We start from the raw sequence: 23,886 nt of genomic DNA on the forward strand, positions 1-23,886 counted from the left end.
ATTCTCCCCATTTCACATCTTGGGAAATGGATACTCAGATTGGAGCAGTGACTTGCTCCAGGCAGCCCAGACGGACAGGACCAGAGCCAGGACCACGTCTCGGCCCCTGGACTGCACTGGGTTTATCTGCTTCCGGCACGCAGAAGTGAGTTGAAGGATGCTCCTCCTCTTCCCTCCCACCTTCCCGGCCCGCCGGCTCCCAGGGAAGAGGAGGAGTTCTTGCCGGCTCTGATGACACCGTCGCCACGGCAACGCGGCCATACTGGCCCCAACGGACCCAGGGGCCTGGGGCTGCGCCGGCTGCGGCCTCGTGGGCAGAGCCGGCAGCATGGACAGCCTCTTCGTGGAGGAGGTGGCCGCCTCCCTGGTCAGGGAGTTCCTCAGCAGAAAGGTACGTCGCGCCGCCCTCCACAGTTCTGGGTAGTTGCTCTAATCTGGGGGAAGGGGCAGTCTGGGGCTTCTCCTGCAACCTCCGCACCTTCGAGGGGGGAGATCGTCCCCTGCCTGCTGCCTGCTCCGGAGATGCCCAACAAAAGCGCCACTGTCCCGGGCCTGGGGAAACTACATTTCCCAGGAGCCACTTCTGTCACAGCGCGCTTCCCGCACAGCAGGGCGGGATCGCGGGCCGCCGCCCTCCTCGGGCATCTCCCCTCCCGGGCGGCCGGCGGCGTGGGGCGGGTGGCCCCCTCCCCACTTTCTCTAAAGCAGGGCTGCGTTCTCGGGGCTCCGGGAGCTCCGCAGGCAGGCCTCAGCCCCAGCCTGGCTGCCCGTCTCCATAACCAATCCCAAGACTTACATCCCACCAGGAAAGAACTTCCACCGAAAGAGAACCCAAAAGTCTTTAAAATAAAGTTCTTGACAGTTCAACCCTTCAACCATGTTCATCAGCAGTGGGAAGTTCAGTCGTTTTTGGTTTTAAGTTCTCCTGTTGCCTTGTCCCAGCAGAGTTTCCGAAGTAGTGAGAGTTTGAGGTCCTTACCTCTGCCCGTAGAGTGGAGGCAGGACACGAGGACACGGTGGGAAGTTAGTCGCTGGGGGTCCCGGCGAAGGGGAGTGTAGGGAGAGCCCCCGTTACTCCTTCTACACGCAGTGACTGAGGGCTGGCCACTGCTGTGTGCTGTGTTTGGTGTCATGTTGGGCGGGGTGGTGGGCACTTGTATCGGATGAAAATGTGCATACACACAAAATAAATAATTGTTTGAATGGAGGAAAGGAGAAGGGCTTTGGAATCAGACAGAGGAGTTCACATGTCTGCTACTAGTTAGCAGTGTGAACTTATGTTACTAACTGCCTAGATTCCCCTCTCTGTAAAACAGGAATAATAAGACCTGCCCTTTGCAGATTTATAAAGAGGATTAATAATAATATATGGGCAGCTCCCAAGCATTGTATTTGGCACATTGTCTCCTCCTGCCATCTCTGATGTGCACCTGTTTTGAAAGTCTCTTTACTTTTTAAAAATGTATTTTTATTTAAATTAAAAAAAACGCATGTGGCTTCATTGTATCTGCTCTGTTTTTATGGCTAATTGACCTTCCGTCACCAAGTCCTGGCTGCACGTTGGATATCAATGACACGCCCTGTGAGGCTGACCACTACCATCATTTCTTTTAGGTCTGGGCCGCCAAGCAAGACTCTCAGAGAGTTTCCCTCATGCCTTTCCTTTCCCGAGTACAAATGAAATCTGAAGTCCTTGCCTGATATCCAAGGCTCCTCTATTGCTTGAGCCCAGCTTACCCTCCCAATTGCATTTCCAGCTTCTCCCACATGCTTTTCCCTGTTTCACCGTGGTGCCCCCAAGTCCCATTTTTCAAGAGGTCTTCTCGGGTAACTCCAATTAGAATGACTCACCCACCTTGTCAGGGGTTTGCTCACGGACACTCATGTTATAGTTTATACATTGCCTGTCTGACCTCCTAGACAGGTCCACAGAGCTGACACCCGAACTGGGTGGAACCTTGGCAGCCGTCTGGTTTGCCTGGTCTCCTCTCCCTCCCAGTTTTTATCTGGGCGCACAAAGGCCCTGAGAGGAGAAAGGAGTTGCCCACAGTCACTCAGGAAGTCGTGGAGAGCTGGGACTGCAGCCCAGGTCGACTGCTTTTCTCGTCGCCTTCTGCTGCGGGGCAGAGACCATATCCTCCCCTCAGGACTTGGCACAAGGCAGGCACCCCGCAGTTATAACCAAGAGAGTTCCCCTCGTGGTCTGAGGTAGCTTCTAGGTGCCTGTTCGTTTTCTCAAATCCTCATGACAGTCGTGAAAGACAGGTATCATGATTCCCTTTCACGTAAGACTATCAGGAGACCAGGAGGAGAAGAAACCTGCCCAGGGTGAGCAGGTGAGATCAGCTCCCTCCTCTGCTCAAAACCCTCCACGGGCTTCCTATTACAATGAGAATAAATTCGAAGGGAAGGCCTCACCAGGGCCTACAAGCTCTCTATGACCCAGCTCCTGGTTCCCCACTGGACCTCATCTTCCACTACTGCCTCCTCTACCCTCGACCCTACCAAGATGACTCTCCTGGTGCCCCAGCCTCCCGGGTCCTTGGGCCCTCTCCTGCCCCATCCTACCTCCACCACTGTTTCCTGGGCTCCTGCCCTAGGCTTGTCGTTACCAGTACTGCACCCTTTCCATAATTTCAGTTCCAAGCATCCCACCATCCTCATTTCCAGCTTACTCCCCTTAGTAGCCCGACATAAACTATTCTTCAGCCTCACTCACATCTCCATTCCATTGGCCCTGCCACCTTTTCGCAGTCCCTCAGCCCTATTGCGACCTCCTCCCACTTCTTACCCTGCCCCCATCATTATAATCACACCCTCAACAGCGTGCTCTACCCTCTTGTCCTTCTCTCCCTTCCTCATACTCCCCCCGTGTTGACAGGTCAGCTCGGCCCACTCCATGCCTGCACCACAGAGCTGAATGGAGCTGGAGAAAGACACAGCACCATGTTGATGGCTTCAGCTACACTGATGGCCACTCACGCCCGTGATGCCTCAAGGGTGCCTACCCGCCTGCTTTGACCTCTCCAGCCCGTTCCCTCTCTCAGATTGTGGATGACCATTTCACCCCTTCTCTCTTCTCAAACCCCAAAGCTCCTTCCCGCTCTGATTTCACTGAGAAAAGAGAAGCAGTCATGAGAAAACTCCAGCTCCCACCACCACACTTAACCTTCCTGGGCTTGAACCACTCACCCTGCCCTCCCTCCTGTTCTCATGATGAATTCTCCAGGCTCCTGGGTAAGGCCATCCCTCCCTGGGTGCCTGTCCCCCTGCGTGCTGAAGGACACTGCTGCAGTCACCATCCTCTATCTCTACTGCATCATACATTTTGCCTTCTCTACTGGATTATTCCTATCAACATATATATGTGCTCCTGGAAATCCCATCTTGACCCCTAAACCCCTCCAGCTGCTGGTCCATTTTCTTCTCCCTTTTATAGCAAAGCCTCATGAAAAAGCTCTGTGTGCTCTGATTCTAATTCTTCTCCATGCTTTCTTAAACCCACTTTAATCAGGCTTTTGTCCCCAACAACCCATGGAAACGACTCTTTGTCAAGTTTGTCAGTGACCTTTAATTTTCAGTCCTCACAGTTCATGATCTAACAGTTGTGGTTGGCCCAGTTAATTATGTCCTTCCTACTGGAAACTCATTCTGCTTGGCTTCTGGAGACCACCTCCTCCTGGTTGTCCTCCTGTACCTCTCCAGTCACTTATTCTCAGGTTCTTTGCTGGCCCCCCTCATTTCCCTGAGCTGTGCATGCTCGTGGGCTCAAAGACCCTGTCTATGGCCCTCTTCTCTTCTCCGTTCATTTTCCAAGTGCCTCATCCAGTCTTGTGGGTTCGGATCCCATCAATATGCTAACAACTCCCAAAGTCTGTCTCCAGCCAAGACCTGTCCTTGAACTCTTACATTCTTTCCAACTGCCTGTTTTACATTTCCACTTGGATATCCAGTAAACAGCTCAACTTAACACGTCCCAAACGCAATTTCTGATTCCCTTTACCTCCTGCAGTTTTCCCCACTTCATTAAGTAGTACCACCATCCATCCTTCTGGTTGCTCGGGCCAAAACCTTTGGAATCATTCCTGTCTTTTTTTCCTTCTTGTGCACCCCACACCCAGTCCATCAGTAGATGTGTCAGCCTTACTATCAGAGCACATGGAGAATGTAGCCACTTCTTTCCACTTCTGCTGCAACCACCCTGGTGCAAGCCACCTCCATCTTTCATGTGAATTGTTTAATAGCTTCCTGACTGGTTTCTCCTAATCCCCTGCCTCCAACAATCTGTTCTCAACCTAGCAGCCAAGTGATCCTTTACAAATATAAGTCAGTCCAGGATGCTCCTCTTTTCAAATCCTCCAGGAGCCCCCATTTCACAAAAGCCAACAAGGCCTTTCCTTAGCAGGCTCTAGGTGACCTCTCTGACCTCCTTTCCTGCCACTTTCCCCTGGTCACGTGGCTCTAGCTGCACTGGCCTCCTGTGACTGCCACAGGGCCTTTGCACTTGCTGTTCCTAGCCTAGAACACTTTCCCCCAAGTGTCTGCACGACCTGCTTCCTTACTTCCCTCATATCTCTGCTCTTATGTCACCTAATCATAAAGCCTTTCCTGACCACCTTTTATAAAATAGCACCCCTTCTCTGCACCCCTTCCTGGCTGTCTCTGTCTCCTGACTCTGCTGTATTTTTTCCCCATAGCATATTCTACTTGTTGGCTTTTCCCTGACAGAATGTAAGCTCCGTGAGGGCCAGGACTTTGATCTGCTTGCTCCTCTGCCACTAGCAGCAGAACTAGTGGACTAGTCGTTGGTTCCCTTCATTTCACAGACTGGGAAACCGGAAGATAGGAGTGAGCACGTGGATGATGCTCAGTAAGTAGCTGACTATCTAACATAGAGTCCTTCATCTTCGTCTCCGCTCTCCCTGTTTTATTTGTCTCCATAGTAATGCAAGTTAGCAGCCACCATACTATACATTTACCCCTTTGTTTATGGTTGGCTTCCCCGACAGAATGTCAGCTCCATGGGGGGGGGGCGGCTTATTCCTTCTGTATCTCCTGCATCTAAAACAGAGCCTGGCACATAGTAGGTGCATGGCAGATGTTTGTTGAATGAATGAAGATTAAGTGGGCTGGATGGGACCAAGGACTGGTTGATTCTCGAGGGCATCCTTGTCCACTGTGCCAGTGGTTTTCAAATGCCAGTGTGCACTATAATCCTGGAGTGTTTGTTAAATGTACTATGACTTGCTGATCTAAACTGTTGACAAATGTAAGGAGTTATCCAGCAGAGAGAGACCTGCAGAGGTTCCGCATCACTTTGATTGGTGGGGAAGCCATGGTTCAGCCCAGATGAAATGCAGGTGCGTCTTGAGTCCCACCTCTCCTTCCAAGTGACTCTCCCCAATGTACCCAGGCATCTCCCTACCTTCTCCCCAACATATACACCCATTTCTTTCTGTATCCCCCTCCCTAAGACTTCCTTTTTCTTCTCTTTGGTTCAAGGCTATGTTCCTACCTCTTGTTTCACAAATTCTTCTTGCCTCAATTCATAGCAGGCAGCAGGTTTTGTCTTGTTTTCCCAGCAGTGAGAGCCTCTGTAAAATTCTGGACACAAAGGCAAGGGGAGAAGCTGGGGCCTGTCTAGCACTGGGGTCTGGATCCACCAAGAGCAAGGGGCTCCCTTAGCAGCCGGCTGAGCTGTTTGTGAGGCATCTCCTCATCCTCCGCCAGCCGGTGATCACCATGGCCCGGTGAGGTGGGCAGGCCACAGCTGCCGTGGTTGTTTTTCCAATGAAGAAGCCAGGCTCATGGGGGAACAGCACTTCCCATTGCCAGAGGGTGTCTTGGCTGGGTCTTCTGGGAGTTCAGGGCTGGATGATGGAAAATGGCTTCACTGGGGACTCAGCAACATTTACCAAGTGCTTCCGGTGGGTCTGGGTCCCGACATCACAGACTCAGAGGCTGGGGTGGTCAGAGCTCTCTCCTCTGTGCTTCCACTGTGTTGTTACCTGGGGCAGATCAACCCTGGCTCCCATTTGAGAAAAGAAGGGAATGAATATTGGCCTTTCGTTTTTGTTTTTCCTTTTGTTTATTTTTAAATCTTCGTATTCTATGGCCCCAAATCTAGGGCCAAACCTGGGGCTCCTGGGTCAGCCTCAGGTGAGTCAGTTACCTGAATTTCACTTTCCTTATCTATATAATGGCCTGACAACTCCAGCCTTACTTAGCTCAGCCCACGGAGTCATTGTAAGATTCAGAGTTATAATCGTGAAGATGCTGTCGAGTGTAGAGGTTATATAAAAATATGTTTTTAAGTCAGTGTTTGGTCTTTGCAGTATCCTTGTGAGGGGGGCAGGATAAGAATGGTCACGACGAAGGTCAACAGTCTTTGTTTATACTCTGTGTTGGAGAACGGAAGGTTTTGATTTAAAATGGTAAATAGTGATTCAGATTTCTTCCCTCAGGGCTTAAAGAAGACGTGTGTGATCATGGACCAGGAACGCCCGCGCTCTGATCTCAGCATAAACAGCAGAAACGACCTCCGTAAGGTTTTGCATCTTGAATTTCTCTACAAGGAGAACAAAGTACGTGCTTTTAGGTGTGGCGTGAAGTTCTGGAACCGAGTTTGGCAGTGTCAGAGCACTCACGGGCCCTGCCAAGCCATCAGAGACGGGTGGCAGGAGGTCTGCCACACCTGCGGTCTGTCGGGGAGAAACAGACGCGGCCAAGTGTTGACAGATCCCGCGCGTGTGTGTCGGGTTTTTGGGGCCGCCCACCTGCGTCTTGCGCGTGCGCAGCGGTGAGGCTCCTTTTCAAGCCGAGCCTGTAGCTCTTATTCTCTGTGCTCCCTTCTTCCCCATGAGCCTATTTTTAGTGAGACTGTACTTAAGGATATAGTCTTCAGTTATACTAAAATTTTCCATTCCCTGCCTGCCCAAGATTTTCCTTCTTCAGTTCTGAGTAATACCTTATTCTTGAGTCTACTGTGACGTTTAATTCAGGCAGAAGCGGGGCCTGGGTTCAGCTAACCCGGGTGCATTGGAGCTGAGATAGCAAACGGAAGGGCACCTCCTTGGGTGTGGGGGTGCTTCCCTGATCCGCCAGCCTCGACCCCCCCGCCCTCTGTTATAAGCTTTCAGGCAGCCTTTGTTTTCCTTTTTAATTCGTATCTGCCTCTGCAACTACCTTGGACGCTACAGGGGCCAGAGACGGCGTCTTTGTTCACTACTGTATCCCCACACTTAATATGTTGCTTGATGAGATAGTAAATAGTCAATATTTATTTGTGGAATACATGAATGAATGAATATATGAATGAATGAATGAAGCTGTCATCCTGACTTAATTGCACTTTCTGTTGAGAAGGCGGAATCTTCTAATTTGATGTAAGAATGGGCTCTCCAGCAGGTGTTGCCACGTGGTAGGACATGGTGCCAGAGGTGGAAAGAACCTAATGATCATGTAGTTCGGCATTTATCACAAATGGCAACCAGGGGAAGGCCTGTCACAGGCTCGGTAAAGACATCAGATAGATGACCTTCATCCCCTGGGTCCTGGGGTGAACTGGGGCCCCTCCATCTCTTGTACACGCTCAGCGGAAGTCTTGTAGAAAGAGGACTGTTGACCCAGGCAGCAGATATTCCGCAATCCTCCATCTGCTGCATTTTAACGCAGGAGAGGGGACTGCACACTTTAGAAAGATTTTTCCACAGCAAGTGAGACAGTTAACCAGGAAATTCAATTAACCGTTCTGGTACCTTGGGATTTTTCTGTAAATGCTCTTTTATCAAATTTCCCGTTAGGTATATTTGCCATTCAAGTTCTTTTTATTTCTTCACAATTTCTTTAAATTTCTTCATAATGTAGTCTCCCTAAGGTAACTATTATCTTAAGATACTTAAGATATTTTCATTAGATCTTGATAAGTGCCCTGATGATTTGATCTACACAGTAGTTGTTAGATATTATACAATGAATTAGAGCTTATATTTTACAGAAAAATATACTTATTAATGTATCTACTGCATAATAATTTTGACATTCCCTCCACCCAAAGCTGGCATGATTCTAGGAAAGTCCTGCAATGTAATGTTAATTCCAGTCACTTGTTTTTCCCTATTACATATGAGAGATAAAAATGCCAATGTGAAATTGAGGTTTAGAAAAATGATATCTAGATTCAAATAAAGCCTGTGTCTATTATGAGCAAAGTGACATGAAAAGCCACAAAGTGTAATTCAGGTAATCTGGGGCCCTAAATCTCTCACATTGAAAGAAAAAGCAAGAAGGCAGAAATAAATTATATAACATCTTCCCCCAACTCTCTTCCTTGTAAGTTTCATTTAGATTTAGATAAAATAGTTCTTTTTGGTCCCATTCTAGAAAAATAAGTCTGTCCCCTGATTTTGACTGCCATGCAGCTGTGTCAGTCCCCACCCCACACCCAGGAACACCTCGGCCCTTCTGAACTGTGGGCATTCGGTGAGTTTGTGGTCAGAGCGGTAAAGTGCCTGACAGCCGGGCACAGAGGGGTGCATCCAATCCTTGCCCCTTTCTACTGCCCTGATCTACACAGCAGAACTCTGGGACTAAGACCCACAGCCAAGTGGCAGATGACCAAATTCAACAGATTTATCAGGCAGTCATTGTATGTATGAGTTTATCTATCACATACTTAATAGGGACTTAATGGAGCCTGGGAATCTGTATTTTTAAAAATTGCCAAAAGTACTATTTAGTGCAGTCAGGATTGGGAAATACTGATGTCATTTATTTCCAAAACCTACTACTGAAGAGTTTCAATTTATCTTTATTTGTTTTAAGGTTGGGGTATAAACTGAGGCAGTCCTGACTGCCTCTCTATGTTCTTTGCAATAACCTCCTGCTGCATTGTGCTTTTAATCCCTCATGTCTGGTGTTAAATGCAGAGGACACAAACTAAGAAAATATTCAGGTCCTAAATGTTCATAAACTTGTAGAGTTAGTGATCCCTAAACGCTTAATTGTTTTCGAATGAAAGGATATGCATTTTATAAAGTTATTCCTAGGAGAAAAAACCAAGAAGAAATTTGCTTGGGTATTCTTCTATTCATATCACATTTTATTACAAATATTCATTGAATCACCTGACTCATGCATTGGATGCTAGTTCTTTTTGGGTACAGATTTCGTCTTCATCTCTGTGGAGCCACCTAACACAGCACCTGACATTAATAGGCAGTCAGTGAACATTTTCTGAAAGACTGTATGAAGGAGTGAGAAGTCGATAAACTTATGTCAAAGAATTGGAATAGCTGTCCTTTCCACCCTTCTCCTGACACTGTACATGCAATTAATGGTTTTTTCTTTCTTCCAATGATAGGCAAAGGAAAATCCTCTGAAAACAAACCTTGAACTCATTACCAGATACTTTCTGGATCACTTTGGAAATACTGCTACCAGTGTCACTCAAGAAACTCCAATCCCTGCACTCTCAATTCCAAAGAAAAATAACAGATTACCGTTGAGATGCTCAGAGACCACGCTGGTGAATATATACGACCTTGCGGATGAAGATGCAGGATGGAGAGCATCGTTGTCAGAAACAAGCAAGGCCAGGTATCTCTTCCCATTTATACTGTGGATTGGTTTCCTGTTGCTGCTGTAACAAAGTACTATAAACTCAGTGGCTCTAACAGTCAGGGTTCTCCAGAGAAGCAGAACCAATAGGATATATGTATGAATATATATATAAATATGTGTGTATAAATATTATATATATAAAAATAGATTTGTTTTAAGGATTTGGCTCATACAGTTGTGGGGGCTGGCAAGCCTGAAGTCTGTAGGGCAGGATTTTTGTGTTATAGTCTTGAGGAAGAATTCCTTCTTCTCTGGGAAACCTCAGTTTTTGCCCTTAAGACCTTCGTTTTGTTGAATGAGGCCCATCCCTATTATCTAGGATAATTTCCTTGACTTAAAGTCAACTGATTGTAGCTGTTAATCACATCTAAAAAATACCTTTGCAGCAACATCTGGACTACTGTTTGACCAAACAATTGGGCACCATAGCCTAGCCAAGTTGACATATAAAATTTAACCATCACAGTGTCTTAAAGCAACGCTAATTTATTATCTTACAGTTCTAGACGTCAGAAGTCCAAAATTGGTCTCACTGGGCTAATGGCAAGGTGTCAGTAGGGCTGGTTTCTTCTAGAGGCTTTGAGGGGAAAATCTGCTTCCTTTCCTTTTTCTGCTTCCAGAGGCCGCCTGCATTTCTTGGCTTTTGGCCGCTTCCTCTGTCTTCAGAACATACTACAACCTCTGCTTCTGTTGTCACCTCTCCTACCACTGTCTCTGATCCTCCTGTCTCCCTCTAATAGGGACCCTTGTGATTCCATTGGGCCCACCCAGATAATCTAGAATAATCTCCTCATCCCAAGATCTTTACGTTAATCACATCTGCAAAGTTTCTTTTGCCATGTCAGGTAACATATTCGCAGGTTCTGGAGGGTTGGGACATGGACATCTTTGGGAGACCATTATTCAGCCTCCCACATTCGGCACTTCCAAAATCCCTGTTGTGGAGCACTGTTATTTCTCTCTAGAGGCATGGGAATGGAACACTTTGTGAGGGAGGTTGCTTACGATTCAAAATGTTTAATTTAAATTCCACGATTTGTAAGGTGCAGGGGCTTGCTTTGTTTGCATTTTCTTTAAAACAGGAGTATAGATTTCTAAAAGGCAATGAAACACGGTAGAGATGGAAAAACCTGAAAGATAAGGCCCTTTTGGAACTCTCAGGAAGAAAACGAGTGGGCATTCTTGATTGAACCTCTATCACTTGGAAAAGAGGTCACATTACAACCTTCACACACTGCATGTAGTAACCAGTGGCGAGTCTCACTTCCTGAGAATGGGTGCGCTTCCAGCTCTGTGGAGAGGCGTTTCCTTTTCTGAGGGTAGGCAAAGCTTAGGGTCTGGGTGTCAAGCTGCCAAAAGATGGGGACCACTAAAAAAATTAACTCAAGGCTTAAAATGTGAAAAGTATTGAGGATGGTATGAAGAAGATGGTCCCTCTTCAAAGGTGCTACTTCCTGGCTGTCAGATTAAATATTTCTGAAATGATAAAAAACCAGCAATACAGTAGTTGAAGCTCCTGAGTTCTACCCAGTTGCTCAAGTTACAAACTTGGGTCTTATCCTTGGCTCCTCCTTGTCTATCCTTTTCTCATCTTTGAGTCCTTAATGACACTAGATTCTTTGCCGCTCCTCTGCCCTGATGGCAACAGCCTCAGTTCACAGCCTCACCTCCTTCGCTCGCTGACTGCCCCGGCTCTTCCCTGGACTCCAGGCCTCTAGTGATCCTCTCTTCGAATCCACCCTTGACCTAAGATAGCATGAGCTTTCCTCCAAACAGTTCTGGCCATGCTGCTCCCCTGGTGAAAGGCCTTCAGACGTTCCCCGTAGCTTCCAGGATAAAATCCAAACTCCTTAGGATAACTTGCAAAACCCTCTCCACGATAAGCCTCCATGGCTCACTTGGGCACATCCTGCTTTCAGGGGCGTCCGTGCTGGTGCCTGAGGCCTTCTCCTACTCATTCTTTCAGACTCAGGAGCTGCCTTCTCTGGAAATCCTTCTAGATTTCCCCAGGCTGGTTCCGGACCCTTCCTCTGCTTGACATGCCCCAGTCATAGCATGCATGACTGCTTCTCTCATGCGTGACCCAGTGCTTGGTAAGCAGCTTGGCACAGGGGAGGTGTCAATGCCCCTTAATGCCAGAGTCCAGTGGTAGAAAATATCCCAGCTGTGTCACCGGAGTACAGGACTCTGAGTGGTCACAGGTAAGATTCCTCTTTACCTGGGGCTCTTGCTCTGTCTTTTCCTCATTCTTATTCTTTCTCACTCTTTGCTCTCCTGTCTCTTACCCTTTTGTTCTCTCTTGGTCTCTCTGTCTCATGCACACACACACAAACACTTTTTCTCTCTCTCTTACTCTTTTTCTCTCTTTTAGTGCAAAGCTAGCCAAGAAAAAAAGCCGTTAGCATGCCTAACTTAACTGAACCTTAATACCCGGGGAGTGCTGGGTTTGCCACAGGTGTCTCCCAACCAGTCTCGATGGCGTGCAGTGAGACTGGCTCCACATGTCTCATGACTGTATTGAAGCTACAGTCTCCCTAAATCCCTGGGGTCTGGAAGAAACAAGCATGCTCTTTATCTTGAAGATTTGAGGGATCTTACCATCGATCATCAGCTCTGATTTTGTTTTTTGTTTCTTGGTCTCAGTTTGTAGGCCAGACTTGCCTTGATACAAAAGTATTTTCTAGTCCTTCCCTTTAATGATAAAGCACTGGCTGGTTAGAAATCACTGCAGATTTATGAAGGGGCTTGCTATGAGTGTCTGTTGAATGTGGAATTTATTATCATTATTAGCAATTCCTGTTGGGGAATCTGTTTTAATGGAAATACCCCTTTTTTGCAGACATGACAATCTTGATGGGGATGTGCTTGGTAATTTTGTATCATCCAAAAGGCCCCCACACAAAAATAAGCCCATGCAGACTGTCCCAGGTGAAAGCCCTGCTGTGGCCCCTGCCTGGGAGAGGATGGAAAAGCTTCAGTCATCAGAGCCTTCCTTGGACACGAAGAGGATGGGAGAGAAGGTCAGGCCAAAGTCTGGCCCGAAAGTCCGAGGCATGATGGCTGGGCCCATCGCCAGCTCCCCACAGGTGGGGTTGTTGCTCTTACTGTTATTATGAGAGTGGAAAGTGAGAACCAGGCAGGGCTTGAGGGGCTGCCTGGGTTTATTTGGGGGTACCCTACAAGACAGCCCAAGAAGGGGGGATCTGTGTTGTGGGATGAGAAGAACAGCCTCTTTTTTCTCCCCGGTTCTACTGTCAACTCCTGTGGGACCGTGGACAGGCCTCATCTACTTCTCTGCCCTCAGTTTACCCATCTTGTCAATGAGGTGGGTGCCATGGTTTCAATATTCCTTTGCTGAGTGAGAACACATCTACCCAGCTTTATCTTTGCAGTTCAGGAGTGGGGGGACCCATCCAAATCTAGAGAACATCTTTTTTAATTTTTAAAACATGATAGTTAAAAGGGAAAAAGAAATCCCAATCCTTATAGTTTGATTTGTTCTGCTTTAAAAAAAAATTCTAAAAATTTAATGTCATTGTTTTATAGTGTCCCTTTAAAGAGGGGCAGTGGTAGGGTCCCATTAGGTGGGGAGAAGAAACTAAATGAGAGAATGAATGTAAAAGGAATTTGTAAAACAACAAAATAAAATCAAACACCGAACTCACAGTGTAGCATCAGTCAGATCAGGGAGCCTGAGCAAACCAAAGATAGGTCATCTGTGTCCCTGGCTGGTCACCTCCACTCTCACATGCTGCATATTTCGATGTGGGCTGTGGCTGTGGATGCCAGCACTATTCTTCCAATTCATTTGAAATTAGGACAGAAAGAAGTGGACTCTCTCCCTGCCTCTGCCTACATCTTGTGAGATTTTCAGACAAAGTCTTTATTCCTCTTGGCTGTGGTCTCATTTGTTAGACTAGATCTCTAAGGCCCCTTCGAGCTCTGGGATTTAATGGCTTGATGATGGTCATGTGGTCTTGGTGTCCAGATCAAGGGAGGCGAGATTCTGCTCCCTCTGTGTGGTTCACACCACATGTTGACATCATGTCCCATCCTGAGTATCTTGTACTTGAAGAAGGATATTCATAAACTGGACCATGCCTAGAGGAAAAGAACTAGGAAGGTAAAGAGTTTGGAGGAAATGGAAAGATTTGAGAATTTCTAATTTTGGGAAGAGAAGGCTTGTGGGAGGTAGGGCAGAATGTAAGAGATTTTGTGAAACATGGAGGTAGGAATAGCCTACTCCCAGGATGGCAAATAGGTGGATGCCACTTCCTGCCACTCCCTGGTGCTGAGCCTATGGCAGACATTGCTGGCTGATCTTGGTGCTCTTTTTCCTATAAAGCCTGGATGTGACTTCAGAACCTCCAGGCATCTTGGGCAGTTACTCCCAATGGATGGATTGGAGTGGTGAGTGAGATGATCCCTGTTAGCCATCTTGATCTTTGGGTGTAAGCCCAAGAGCAAGGACTCCGCCATGTTTGTGTGTAGAGCACGGTGTGTGCTCACTGGCCCTTTGTTGGATTGAGCAGTGTAGACCTGCCTAGTAGCTCCAGAGAGCACAACTGGCACCAGTGAGTGGAGGTTGGTATGAGGAGCTGTTAGTCAGAGCCACCTCCACAGTGGAACAGGCCATTCTGGAAGGGACTAGACTAGTTGTGTTGGGGGAAGCCAGGTACCCCATCTGCTGGGGACATTTTGGATGGGGTTCCTGTTTGGTTGTGAGTTTAGACCACATCAGTGGTTTTCAAACTTTGTAGTCTCAGGATCTCTTTATGCTCTTAAAATTATCGAGGAGCCCAAAGAGCTTTGGCTTGTGTGGGTTATGTCTATTGAGATTTACTATATTAGAAATTAAAACTGAGAAATTAAAAAATATTTACTTACTAAATCATTAACAATAGTAAACTCATTACATTTAACACAAATAACATGTTTTTAAACAACAAAAAATGTATTTTATAAAACAAAAAAAATATTGAGATAAGTAGCGTTGTTTTACATTTTTGCAGATCTCTTTAATGTCTGGCTTAGAAATAGTTCAAGGGTCATATTTGCTTATGCTCAGTCTGTTGTGTTATGGTAGTTTGATTGAAGTAGATGAAGAAAATCTGGCCTCACTCAGATATGCAGTTGGCAAAGGGAAAGTATTTTAATAGTCTTTTCAGAAAACTAGGGGTATTCTTTCATACTATACCAAAATTAGACAAATTGTAGTTTCTTAATGTGGAGTCAAACCATACCAATGAAATTTTTGTATTTTATTAATTTTCGTCAGTCTGTCTTGCACTTTGAATGAATCTTTTCCCACTGCATGATGTAGTAAATGATGCATCAGTCATTTGGAAAATATTGGTTTACTGAGTTATATAGATCTTCTGAATGTTGATACATTTCATTATACAAAAAAAACCCCATAAAAAAAATCACATTTGTTGATGTCACCACCCAACTCATCAGAAAAGCTTTTAAGTATTGAGAAGCCCTCATGCTTACAGTGGTAGATACTACAAGTTTCCCCAAATTCTAATTTTTACCTGACAGCTTATGTATATATATTTTTTGTGAGGAAGATTAGCCCTGAGCTAACATCCATTGCCAATCCTCCTATTTTTGCTGAGGAAGATTGGCCCCGGGCTAACATCCGTGCCCATCTTCCTTTACTTTATATGGGAGGCTGCCACAGCATGGCTTGATAAGCAGTGCCTCAGTCTGCGCCTGGGATCTGAACCCAAGAACCCTGGGCCGTCGAAGTGGAATGCATGAACTAACTTAACCACTACGCCACCGGGCCGGGCCCTGACAGCTTATATTTTGTCACTAACAACAATACATCATTTGTTTCTCTTGAAGTGATGGGCTCAATTTCTTTTCAGGAAATGCCTGCCCAGTATCCAAGTCTGAGTAACCATAGTTGATCTGTCAATTGTTCCATGAAAAAAATAGCAAGTTAAGCTCACAACTCGGGTGGTTGCTCAAGGGCTTTTCCTTGAGATGACAGCCATCCTCTGCATCCAGCAGAGTGCTTATATATACCTCCCATTTTGTCACACAGCATATTGAAGAGATATGTACCATAGGGATGAGATTGCAGGAAATTAATAATTTTTATGCTTCAGCATATATATTCTTTTTTTTTTTTGGTGAGGAAGATTGTCCCTGAGCTAATGTCTGTGCCAATCTTCCTCTATTTTGTATGTAGGACACTGCCACAGCATGGCTTGATGAGCGAGGTGTAGGTCCCCACCTGGGATCCAAACCCATGAACTCCGGGCCACCAAAGTGGAGTGCACGAACTTAACCACTTCGCCACCGGGCCAGCCCCTCAGCATGGACATTCTTAAGTGAAATTAGCATGTTACTTATTTATTTTGATTGCAAGTGGTGGGGAATACCTCGAGTACTGGTAAAGTTCAGTGCCACTGCCTTGATTCGTGCTGAGGGCCAGCAGTTTTTCCCACCGCTGCTTCTGCACCATCACTGTCAATGTCAGCACAGTGAAAGAGGCAAATCATGTCATATTACTGTGAAAATAGTTTTGGGCTCCCTAAAAGGGTTTGGGGACCCCTAAGATTAGTGAACCACACTTTGAGAAGGAGTGTACCAGATGAACGCCGGGGTCCTGTCCTACCATGATGTTCTAATCGTCAAGTCCCTGTGGTTGAGGCCCCTTCACAACTGACGTGTGAGGGAGATGACTTGGATCCGCTCTCTTGCCAAGAGGTTGTCTCAAACTTCTCCTTTTAGTGATTGTTTTGGGAGGTGCCCTTTACCCTGAATATCTTGTGAAGGACATTGAACGATGGGTTGCTGTAGAATTTCCCCAGGTTTTCTGGAAGGTGTTTTGTGGGCTTTTGAGCACCTTGGCCATATTTATTAGTCGCTCAAGAGAAAAGAGCAAGATTTGCTAGGTATTTCATCATTTTTTACTGCTAGATCAGCTCCACAGTTAGGAAGGGTGAGTAAGAGGATGGGTTCCCTGCCCTTGGCTGGCAATTTGGGTCTCCTTCGGATGGTGACTAACGTTTTCCTTGCTCTGTGGTGGGGGATGCCCTGGGTGGCTTTTGGAGGAGGTTTCTAGTGCCTAGTAATTTCCGCTGGGCAAGAACACTATGGAATTAGCTGTTCTTATTCCAGCACAGGCTTTACCATTTGGTTCGGGATTATTTCTAGAAATGCTGAGAAAAGCCCAGCGGGTCTGTTTTTGTCCCTTCCACCTCCACCTCCCCCTCCCCACCCTAGATTGGTAACAACATGGATTCCCATTTCATCAGTTAATCATTGATAGTGAGTGAGGACATTTCAGTTGACTCCTTTGGAGTTCCTTCATTTTAAAAACTAAGCAAATCTTGAGTGCTTACCAGGTCTAGGTCACTGAGCTGGGAGATCTGCAGCAACAGAGATGAATGAAGAATGGCCTCTGCCATTCCTGTTCTGCCAGCAGGGGGGGTGAAGGCCCTGTGTAAGTGGGGACAGGGGAAAGATGTAGAGCAGTAGCTAACATTTGTTAGCTGCAGTGGTGGGTCTGGCTCTGTGCTAGTGCCTTACACGGGTCTCTCCTTTAATCCTCACCACTGTCTTGTGGGAGACAGGGAGACAAGGACTACAGGTCCCCAGTCCCTCATCCAAAACCTTTGGACCAGATGTGTTTTGGAATTTAGAATTTCTTTTTTTTTTCCAGAAAAGAAATACAGTGCATATACCACACAGCACCTGCAGTAGCGTTTGGGGTAGCACCCCATAAGCAAAAACATTAACATTTCTGCAACTTAATATACGAATATTCACATTTCCAAAAAGACTGTAAGCAACCTGATAACAAAAAGAATTTGCCACCGGATTCCAAAAGAAACTTTTGTTTTTGGAGGTTTTGGGATTTAGAAATGACAGATAGTGGACTGTGGACAGATAATATTACAGGTGAGGGAAGTGAGGGAGAGAGAAGCCACAGGGGACACAGCTGGTAGGTGGTGACGTGGGAATTAGAACACAGGTATGACCCAGGAGCTGCAGTGTCACCGGCTCCTGGAGCCTGCTCTGTGTAAGGGCTGAGGCGTGCTCTTGGGGTTTCCACAGCTGGGGTGCAGTGGAAGCATTACAGAAGGGGTAGCCATTGAGTATCTCCTCAATGAACAGGTAGGATTTTAAGAGAAGGAGCTGGGGATGGGCAAAGACTTTCCTGGGGGAGGGAACAGCATGGGCAAATCCTTGAAGTGTGATACAGTATTTTCCCACCTCCCTTGAAGGGGCTCCTCACTGCGTTTGTCCTCGCCCCTTTCAGGACTTCCTCCGCAAACGCTCCCTGAGGCGGTCCCCGGCCTTGAGCAGCATCACCCAACCCCACGAGGAAGAGAGCGGGAAAGCGCCCGAGCTCCCCGCCCGCACCCCCGCGTGTCCTGCCCCACAGGAGGGCCTGTCTTCCAGCCCCGGCTCCACCTCCAGGAGCGCCCGGGGCCAGCTCAGTGAGCTGACCTCAGAAAGCCGGAGAGCCACGCCCGGCAGCCCTCCTCTCTCGGCCAGCAAGGGGCTGCCCCAGAGCGGGGGCGGCAGGTGCAGAGATCCGTCGGAGGACGGCCCAGCTGCGGACTCTGAGGCCGACGGGACGCCCTTGAAGTTCCCCTTGCCGGGGGGGAATGCCAAGATGACGCAGGAGAGGCTGCAAAGAGCGTTCAAACGGCAGGGGAGCCAGCCCCCGCCCCTCAGGTGAGCCTGCTGCGCCCAGCTGATGGCTTTTCCCAGGGAACCGTCCTGTCCCTAGCGGCTCCTTGGGCTCTGAGAGCAAGACTGTGACGCAGGGAAGGTGATTGTGGAGAAGACAGCCCAGAGCTCACACATCAGGGAAGCTCTGGGGTGGTTTCCTTGGCCCAACTTAATTCTTCCCAAAGTCAAGAAGGCGTTAGCAGATGGTCCCCATAGGGGCCTGCAGCAGCGTGGTCAGGCTGACGTGGTGTAAGATGTTTCCTTGGGAGGCCGGAGTTACGGTGATGAATCAACTCCCACAAGGCTCCCTTGGGGTTTTGTTTTGTTTTCTTTTGTGACCCTATCCTTACTCTTTCTCCTTTTATTCTTTCACAACAGACTTTGATTGAGTTCGACACTGATTTTTGAATGTTAAACCAACCGCACGTTCCTGGAATAATCCCCACTTGGCTATGATATATTATCTTTTCATATATTGTTGGATTCAATTTATTAATATGTTGTGTAGAGTTTTTGTATATAAGTTCGTGAAGGAGATTGGCTGGCACATTTCCTTTCTTGCAACAGCTGTGTCAGACTCGGGTGTCTAAGATGTGCTAGAAGTGGTCCCTCTTTTTTCTATTCTCTTGAAGAGTTAGTGTAAGATTCGTGTTATTTCTTCCTTAACTATTTGGGAGGATTTATTGGTGAAGCCTTCTGAGGATTGAGTTGAAAAGTTTTAAATTATTGATTCAATTGAAAAATTTTTTTTAATTCAAATTTTCTATTTCTTCTTGTATCAATTTTGGGAAGGTGTATTTTTCCAAGGAATTTGACCATTTTATCTAGATTTTAAATTTTTTGGTATAGAATTGTGTAATTATATCCTCCTATTATCACTTTAAAGTCTATAAGATCTGCAGAGATGTCTCTGTTTTCATTCCTGATACAGATAATTTATGTTCTCTCTATTTTTTGACTGGTTTTACTAGGGATTTATCAGTTGTATGCTATTCTCAAAGAGCTAAGTTTTGGCTTTATATGTTTGTTTTCTATTTCATCAATTTCCATTTTTACTTTTATTCTTTCTTTTATTCTACTTTCTTTGAGTTTAATTTGCTATTATTTTCTATTTCATTGATGTAGATCTTAAATAATTGATTCTCAGCCTTCTTTCCTTTTTGCATTTATGATTCGGATTTTTAGGGGGGTTTTTGACTGCTATTTTGTGAGTATTTTCAAAATTTCTTACTTATAATTATTACTATTAATTGCTACCATTAATTGAGTGTTTATTTAGTGCATGATACTATACTGGGCACTTTTCATATATATTCTATTTTGTACTTGAAAAAACCTGCAAGGAGGTATTATTATTCCTCAATTTACAGATGAGGAAATACAGGCTAATAGAGGGTATTGCTCCCAAGGTCACATACCTAGTAAGTGAAGGAACTGGGATATGAACCCAGGCCTGTCTGAGTCCAAAGCCTACCATGCCTATAAGCACCATGCTATGCTAGTTAGGTTATTGTGTGTGTGTGTTTGTATGTGTGCATATTGTTTATATTTTAAGCACTAGTAATATGTTTATTAGAATTTCTACAGGGGTGGGTATAAGTAGAAATATTGGGCATCCTGGTTTGTAATACTGGCTTTTTTAGTCATTTACTGTGTACCTAATATGTGCCAGGCACTTAGGCATTGGTGGTACAAGACAAGCTAAACAGCTGTAGTTCACTAATTCCCTTTGTGATCATAGATAAGCTGGGCCTACTCTGCTTAATACATTTTGTGGCTATGTTATTTGATGCATATACATATAGAATTCTTATAGCTTCCTGTTGCATAGACTTTTCTATCCTTACGAAATCTCTTTATTTCTAGTAACGCTTGTTGTCTTAGTGTCTATTTAGGTATAGCTACTCCAGCCTTCCTTTGATTAGTGTTTTCATGGTATATGTTTTTCCATCCTTTTACTTTCATCCATTTTGTAGCCTTATATTTAGGGGTGTCAACCAAAAGCCTGTGGGGTTTACCAGGATCCTTCCCTCTTTTTATTACTATTGTTATAATTTATTTCAGCTAAAAAAAACAAAAACAGGTCACCCATTTCTCCCACCCCCACCCCTCTCAGCCTTCTATTTTTTGTAATATTTTTTAAGGCTACGAATTTCCCTCTAAGCAATGCTTTGTCTGTATCCCATGCGTTAATATGTTATATGTTATATAATTTAGTTTAAATATTTTATAATTTCCTCTGTGATTTCTTCTTTTGACCCATGGGTTATTTAGACATGTATTGACTAATTCAAAATATTTAGGCTATTTTTCTGGTTATCTTTTTGTTTCTGACTTCTAGCTTATTTCCACTTTGGTCATATATACTCTGTATAATTTCAGTCCTTTAATATTTATTGAGATTTCTTTATGATCCAGTATATATTTAAAGCTTATCTCTTATGAGCAGCATATATTTGGAATTTTTAATCCAGTCTGATAATTTTTTATTTTAGTTGGAATAATTATTGTATTTATATTTTCCTTTTGCTTGAAGAACTCCTTTTAGTATTTCTTTAGCAGGTGTGTCACAATAATTTTTTTTTTCAGCTTTTGTTTGGAAATGTCTTTATTTTGCCTTTATATTTGAAGGATATTTTCACTGGGTATAGAATTCTAGATTGGTGGGTTTTTTTCCCCAACATTTTAAATTTTTTTTTTTTAAATTTTTTTTAAATTTTTTTTTTTTTTTTTTTTCCCCCCAAAGCCCCAGTAGATAGTTGTATGTCACAGCTGCACATCCTTCTAGTTGCTGTATGTGGGACGCGGCCTCAGCATGGCCGGAGAAGCGGTGCGTCGGTGCGCGCCCGGGATCTGAACCTGGGTCGCCAGTGGCGGAGTGCGCGCACTTAACCACTAAGCCATGGGGCCGGCCCCCCCAACATTTTAATTATGTCATTCCATTGCCTTAGGTTTTCATCATCTCTGTTGATAAATCAGTTGACATTTTTATTGTTACTCTTTTGAAGGTAATGTGTCTTTTTTTTAACCTCTGGCTGCTTGTTTTTTCTTTTCTGGCTTCTTTTAAGATTTTCTCCTTTGATTTTTAACAGGGTTGCTATGATGTGTCTGGGAGTGGTTTTCTTTGGTGATTCTGCTTGGGATACGTAGAGTTTCTTGAAGTTTTGGGTTGACACTTTTCATCAGTTTGAAAATTATTGTCTGTTGTCTTTTCAAATATTGCTTTTGTCCCATCCTCTCTGTTCTCTCCTGGGACTCCAGTTACACATGTTTTCATTGTGTTCTATAGGGTTTTTTAAAAAATATTCTTTCCTAGATTTACCATCTTTTTCTCTTTCTGTACTTCAATCTAGATGTTTTCTCTTGATCTATCTTCCAGTTCATGTTTCTTCTCTTCTACCATGCTATTAAATATATATAATACATTCTTAACTTCAGTTATTTTACTTTTTAGTTTTAGAATTTCTTTTTCCTTTTGAAAATAGATTTCAGTCTTTTGTGAAATTCTCCATCTTTTCCTTTATTTTCTTGAGCATATTATTCATAGTCATTTTAAAGTCCCCATCTAGTAACTTCCATATCTGGATCACCTATGGGTCTATTGCTATTGTCTATTTTTCTTTTGGTTTTGATCATTTTGTCCTATTTCTTTGCATTTCTGTTAATTTTGATTGAATTCCAGACATTATGTATGAATAATTGTATAGGCTACCTTCTTCCAAAAGAGGATTTAATTTTCTTTTGGTAGATATTAATCTCTTGTTAGTTACCTTCTTCTAAAGAGGATTTAATGTTACCTTCTTCCAAAGAGAATTTAATTTTCTTTTGGTAGATATTAATCTCTTGTTAGTTTTAGACTTTGTAAATATCTTCTATCATTCTGTTATTTGTCTAATAACTTTGCCCATTATCTCCTTTGTTGAACAGAAATCCTTAATTTTGGCGTAATCAATCTCTTGTTTGGCATATGATTGGCATTTTTGAAATTTTCTTTATTAAGTTCTTTCTTGCCTTTAGGTTTCAATGATATTATTCTACATTTTTTGTATTAACTTTGTAGTTTTAGCTTTCACATTTAGGTATTTAATCTTTTGTATTTGTTAGGATAAAAAGGTCCAATTTTATGTTTCTCCGTATAGGAAGACAGTTTTCCTAGCACAACCTAATCTGCAATCTGTTCTTTACCCCACTGATTTATGAAGCCACCTTTATTCTTTACTAAGTTCCCGTATAGACATGAGACTGTCTTTGAGCTGTGTATTGTGTTTCATTGGTCTTTTGTCTTTCTTTTAAATGAAAGCCACATGACCATAGCTTTTATTATTATGACTTTGTAGTTATAGCTTAGTATCTTGGTAGGGCCAGTCTCCTTTCTCCTTTCTTTTAGGATTGACCTAGCTATATACAGATCTTTATTCTTTCTACAGGCCTTTTTTTCTGTTCACCCAACGTGTAGCTTATTCCTACATGGGGGAGAACGTCTTGTCTCCTTGCTGTAAAGGCCCTGCACCCAAATCATCTCGTGACTGTCTCTTTCTTGTCAGTCAGATGTTCTGTACTCAGAGTGGTTTTCTTTGACTCACTTCACCTCCATCCTCTCATCTCTAGCCTGTTTTATTATCATCACAGCACCTATCATTACCTGAAACTATTTTATTTATTTACTTATCCATTATTTGTCTCCCCCACAATGGAATATAAGTTTCATGAGAGTGGGAACTTTATATTCCCTGCACCTAGAATAGTGCCTGGTACTCAGACAGCCCTTGATGAATATCGGTTTAATACTATTACTAACAATAACATTAATAAGATAAACTTTTGATATTGGTGTATTTTGTGCAAAACACTGTTCTAAGTATTTTCGGTGAATTTATTCTTTTAATTCTCAGAAAATTTCTATGAGGGAAATACTATTATAATTTTACAGATGAGGAAACTCACTCAGAGAAATTGCTTTACTTGCTCAAGTTTATGTACCAAGAGGCAGAGCAGGGGTTTGAATCCAGGAAGCCAGCTCCAGAGTCTAGTGAATACATGAATGAATGGTATCACTTGTCTCCCTGAGTAGACATCCTTTCCACAGCCTATAGATGATGACTGGCTTCAGCTTGAACACCTCCAGTGACGGGGAGCTCCCTGCTTTCCACAGCACTTTTGCATGATTCTGACTGTTAGAAAATTCTTCTTCACACTGGGTTAAAATCTGCTTGCCTATATTTGACTCAGAGGACATTGTTTTGCCCTCCAATGCCAGAACATGTTTACCCTGGAAAAGGGAACAATGCCTCACAGCTAATGGAGGGGAGCATTCTCAGGCTGCAGGGATCTGGGAGGGATGGTGGGTTAAGGAGAAAGGAGTGGCTGGAGCCTCAGGAGGCCTGGGTTCTAGTCCTCACTTTGTCCTGCCTGACCTGGGCTGGTCATTTTGTCTGTGGACTTCAGTGTCCCTGACTGTAAAATGTGGCCACTAGGTAGATGATTTCCAAGTATCCTTCCAGCTCATACATTTTGCTGGCCTATGACTCTTACTTCCAGAGTTATTCTGGGCCCTCTGCTTTGATC

At 44.5% G+C, this 23,886-nt stretch overlaps 1 protein-coding gene across 1 annotated transcript in view; it reads left to right on the plus strand.

Annotated features, from left to right (window-relative positions):
- The first annotated feature begins 243 nt into the window (after positions 1–243).
- MINDY4 (MINDY lysine 48 deubiquitinase 4) overlaps positions 244–23,886 on the plus strand; it is a 111,972-nt gene continuing 88,329 nt past the window's right edge. Inside the window, exons 1-5 of the mRNA XM_004418862.3 lie at positions 244–391; positions 6,465–6,584; positions 9,362–9,597; positions 12,461–12,707; positions 17,903–18,324. Of these exons, the coding sequence (XP_004418919.2) occupies positions 329–391; positions 6,465–6,584; positions 9,362–9,597; positions 12,461–12,707; positions 17,903–18,324 (1,088 nt within the window). The 5' untranslated portion in view covers positions 244–328. The remainder of the gene's footprint in view (positions 392–6,464; positions 6,585–9,361; positions 9,598–12,460; positions 12,708–17,902; positions 18,325–23,886) is intronic.

The sequence above is a fragment of the Ceratotherium simum genome, chromosome 1 (assembly GCF_057802395.1).
Source record: "Ceratotherium simum simum isolate JZ-2026a chromosome 1, ASM5780239v1, whole genome shotgun sequence".
Lineage (NCBI taxonomy): Eukaryota > Metazoa > Chordata > Mammalia > Perissodactyla > Rhinocerotidae > Ceratotherium > Ceratotherium simum.